A 2820-nucleotide genomic window follows, 5' to 3' on the forward strand; every position below is an offset into this window, starting at 1 on the left:
GGTTGTGGGGGAGTACCGGGGTCAATGTATCGAATGATGCTGGGTTGATGAGTACATGAAAGCTCTGGGACGCGGCGCCCCTGGTTGCCAAGTCCTCTTCCCATCTGACAACGGTACTCAGTCTACGCGTCAACAGCACCAGCATGTCCGGACGTGGCAAAGGCGGCAAGGCGAAGGGCAAGAGCAAGACGCGTTCCAACCGCGCGGGTCTCCAGTTCCCCGTGGGCCGTATCCACCGTCTCTTGCGCAGGGGAAACTACGCCGAGCGCGTCGGAGCGGGCGCTCCCGTCTACCTCGCGGCCGTCCTCGAGTACCTTGCTGCTGAAGTGCTCGAGCGCGCTGGCAACGCAGCTCGTGACAACAAGAAGACCAGGATCATCCCCCGCCACCTGCAGCTCGCCATCCGCAACGACGAGGAGCTGAACAAGCTGCTCTCTGGCGGGAGGATCGCGCAGGGCGGCGTCTTGCCCAACATCCAAGCTGTGCTTCTCCCAAAGAAGACCGAGAAGAAGGCGTAAGCGAGCTCCCAGCCGCCGGACTACAGTCGCGCTCGTCGCACAACCCAACGGTCCTCGTCAGGACCACCGAAATGCTTGTGACGGCAGGGTTTTGCTTGGCAATCCCGTTCTCTGCGCCCGTTTCCCTCTGTTTGAATTAGTGCAACCGTGCCTCTTGAACTGACGCTGCTGCTAGCTAGCTGGCATTTCAGTGCACGAATGTAAATGGAAAGCGAGCTTCCGGGTGTCCGGGGGCGCACAGGGACGAGCCTCACTGCAATTAGCGTACGATTCGCGTAGTGGAATTTGATAGGCGATTGGGCCCTTAAAAACAAACAAACAAAAAATGGACCATATCCGCAACCAGCATGCACTTATGAGCCAGGCAGGTATGCATGAGGAACGTGAACAAATGCATGCATGGCATACCAATACACAAAAGCTTGCACGCAACATCGGCCGCATTAATTTCGTTTTCGGGCGCGGCTTCTTCGCATGAATGCGCGCACCGTTTTGCAACGAACACGCATTTTGTTTATTTTTTTTCCCCTCTCTCTTCTTGTTCGTGCTCGAACGCGCGCAATACTTACCATATGCATACCAAACGAGGCACCACCTCGCACCGGCAGCCCAACACAGGCACACACAAAAAAATATTAATAATAAAAAATAACAACAAAACAGACAGACCGAGAGGGTACGGTTGGAGTACGTGGTCTCGCGTGCTCCCGTGCCCGAAGCAAACATGTAGGTGGTCCTGAGAAGGACCGTTTTGTGTTGCTTGCCTGACCGAGGCTGCGGCGCAGACAGCGGCCGAACTTAGGCGCTCTCGCCACGGATGCGCCGGGCCAGCTGGATGTCCTTTGGCATGATGGTAACACGCTTGGCCTGGATGGCACACAGGTTGCTGTCTTCGAAGAGACCGACCAGGTATGCCTCGCTGGCCTCCTGAAGGGCCATCACAGCCGAACTCTGGAATCGGAGGTCGGTCTTGAAATCCTGAGTGATTTCCCTCACCAAGCACTGGAACGGCAGCTTGCGGATGAGAAGTTCGGTCGACTTCTGGTAGCGGCGAATTTCACGAAGGGCCACGGTTCCAGGCCTGTAGCGATGCGGTTTCTTAACCCCTCCTGTGGCAGGTGCACTCTTGCGAGCAGCCTTGGTAGCAAGCTGCTTACGCGGAGCCTTCCCACCGGTGCTCTTACGGGCGGTTTGCTTGGTCCTGGCCATAGCGAACGGAGCGAGCGTCCGAAGTCGTCGACTGCCGGAGTGAAAATGACCCCTGCGCCGCGCGCGTCGTGCTTCGCCGCACTACTCTTCTCCTCTCCAACTCACCCGCCGATTGGCCAGCGCCGGCACAGCCGTGTCGGGCGGTGCGCGCGCCGCCACCGTTCGCCAGGATGCTGGAGGAGGCACGTTTGCGCGCGGGCGCCTTGTTCGCGGCTAAGGAAAGCACATTCGCAGGCGGTTTAATTGAGTTTAAACACGACAGCATGCCGCGCTGTTCTCTTTCGTTTCAGCCAACACCACAATCTCGTTTATACCGCCGCGCGTCGCCAATTGCCAGTGCCGAGTGTGAGACCACACCACTAATCTCGACAGTGGTTAGCGCTCCACGCCCAACGCCATCGGAGCTGTTATCGCGATCTGCGCGCGACGCAGATGGGTGGCATGTTAAGGCTACATTATTGCTTGTCCACTGCCTTGCTTTGATCATGCTGATGCTCGTTTCACGAACTACAAGTGCGCGCCACGGTGCCTTCTCGAGGGGCAACTACATCGTGTTTTGGCCGCACTCGGCAGCAAACCGTCTCGCATGTGCACACATGCCAGTACCGCACTTTCCCGTCCACGCACAGAAGAACGCGAGGCCCGCAATCACCTCACAAGGTTAACGACAAACTCACGTATGGACTACCAGCACCACTTCAGAGTTACAGAGAAAACGATGCACTTCCGCTCTAAGAGCGAATTTGGAATACAATATTGACAGGTGTTGAACGCGCGTTAGGAGACCTGGACAACTAATTGGGGCCTCAAAACTGTGGATAGGCAAGCGGTACTTCCATATGTATGAAGGGTCCTTAAACAATATGTCAAGGTAGCATCAACCAATGCTTCGCAGGCGCGATCCCAAGCGCGGCTTCCCCGTGCCCCGTATTGGGTGCGCAGTTTTCGCACTTGCAAGGGACACCATGTTTTGACAAACAATCATCAAACGCAACACTTTGCCCCATACAGTGCGTACATTTCGTCAGCTAGCTTTTTCGATTGCATTCCCGCACGCAACTTCGCCACAGGATCGACGGCATCGATGTCATGT

General features: G+C 56.4%; 1 protein-coding gene across 1 annotated transcript; it reads right to left on the reverse strand.

Annotated features, from left to right (window-relative positions):
• Positions 1-1316: 1316 nt before the first annotated feature.
• Positions 1317-1727, reverse strand: LOC142588980 (histone H3-like). Its single transcript, XM_075700775.1, has one exon. The coding sequence runs from the start codon at positions 1725-1727 to the stop codon at positions 1317-1319; it is 411 nt and encodes a 136-aa protein (XP_075556890.1).
• Between the last annotated feature and the right edge of the window lie 1093 nt (positions 1728-2820).

This window comes from Dermacentor variabilis, chromosome 7 (genome assembly GCF_050947875.1).
Source record: "Dermacentor variabilis isolate Ectoservices chromosome 7, ASM5094787v1, whole genome shotgun sequence".
NCBI lineage: Eukaryota > Metazoa > Arthropoda > Arachnida > Ixodida > Ixodidae > Dermacentor > Dermacentor variabilis.

Coding starts and splice junctions, on each gene's coding strand:
- LOC142588980 (XM_075700775.1), bottom strand. CDS start 1,727: ATGGCCAGGACCAAGCAAACCGCCCGTAAGAGCACCGGTGGGAAGGCT.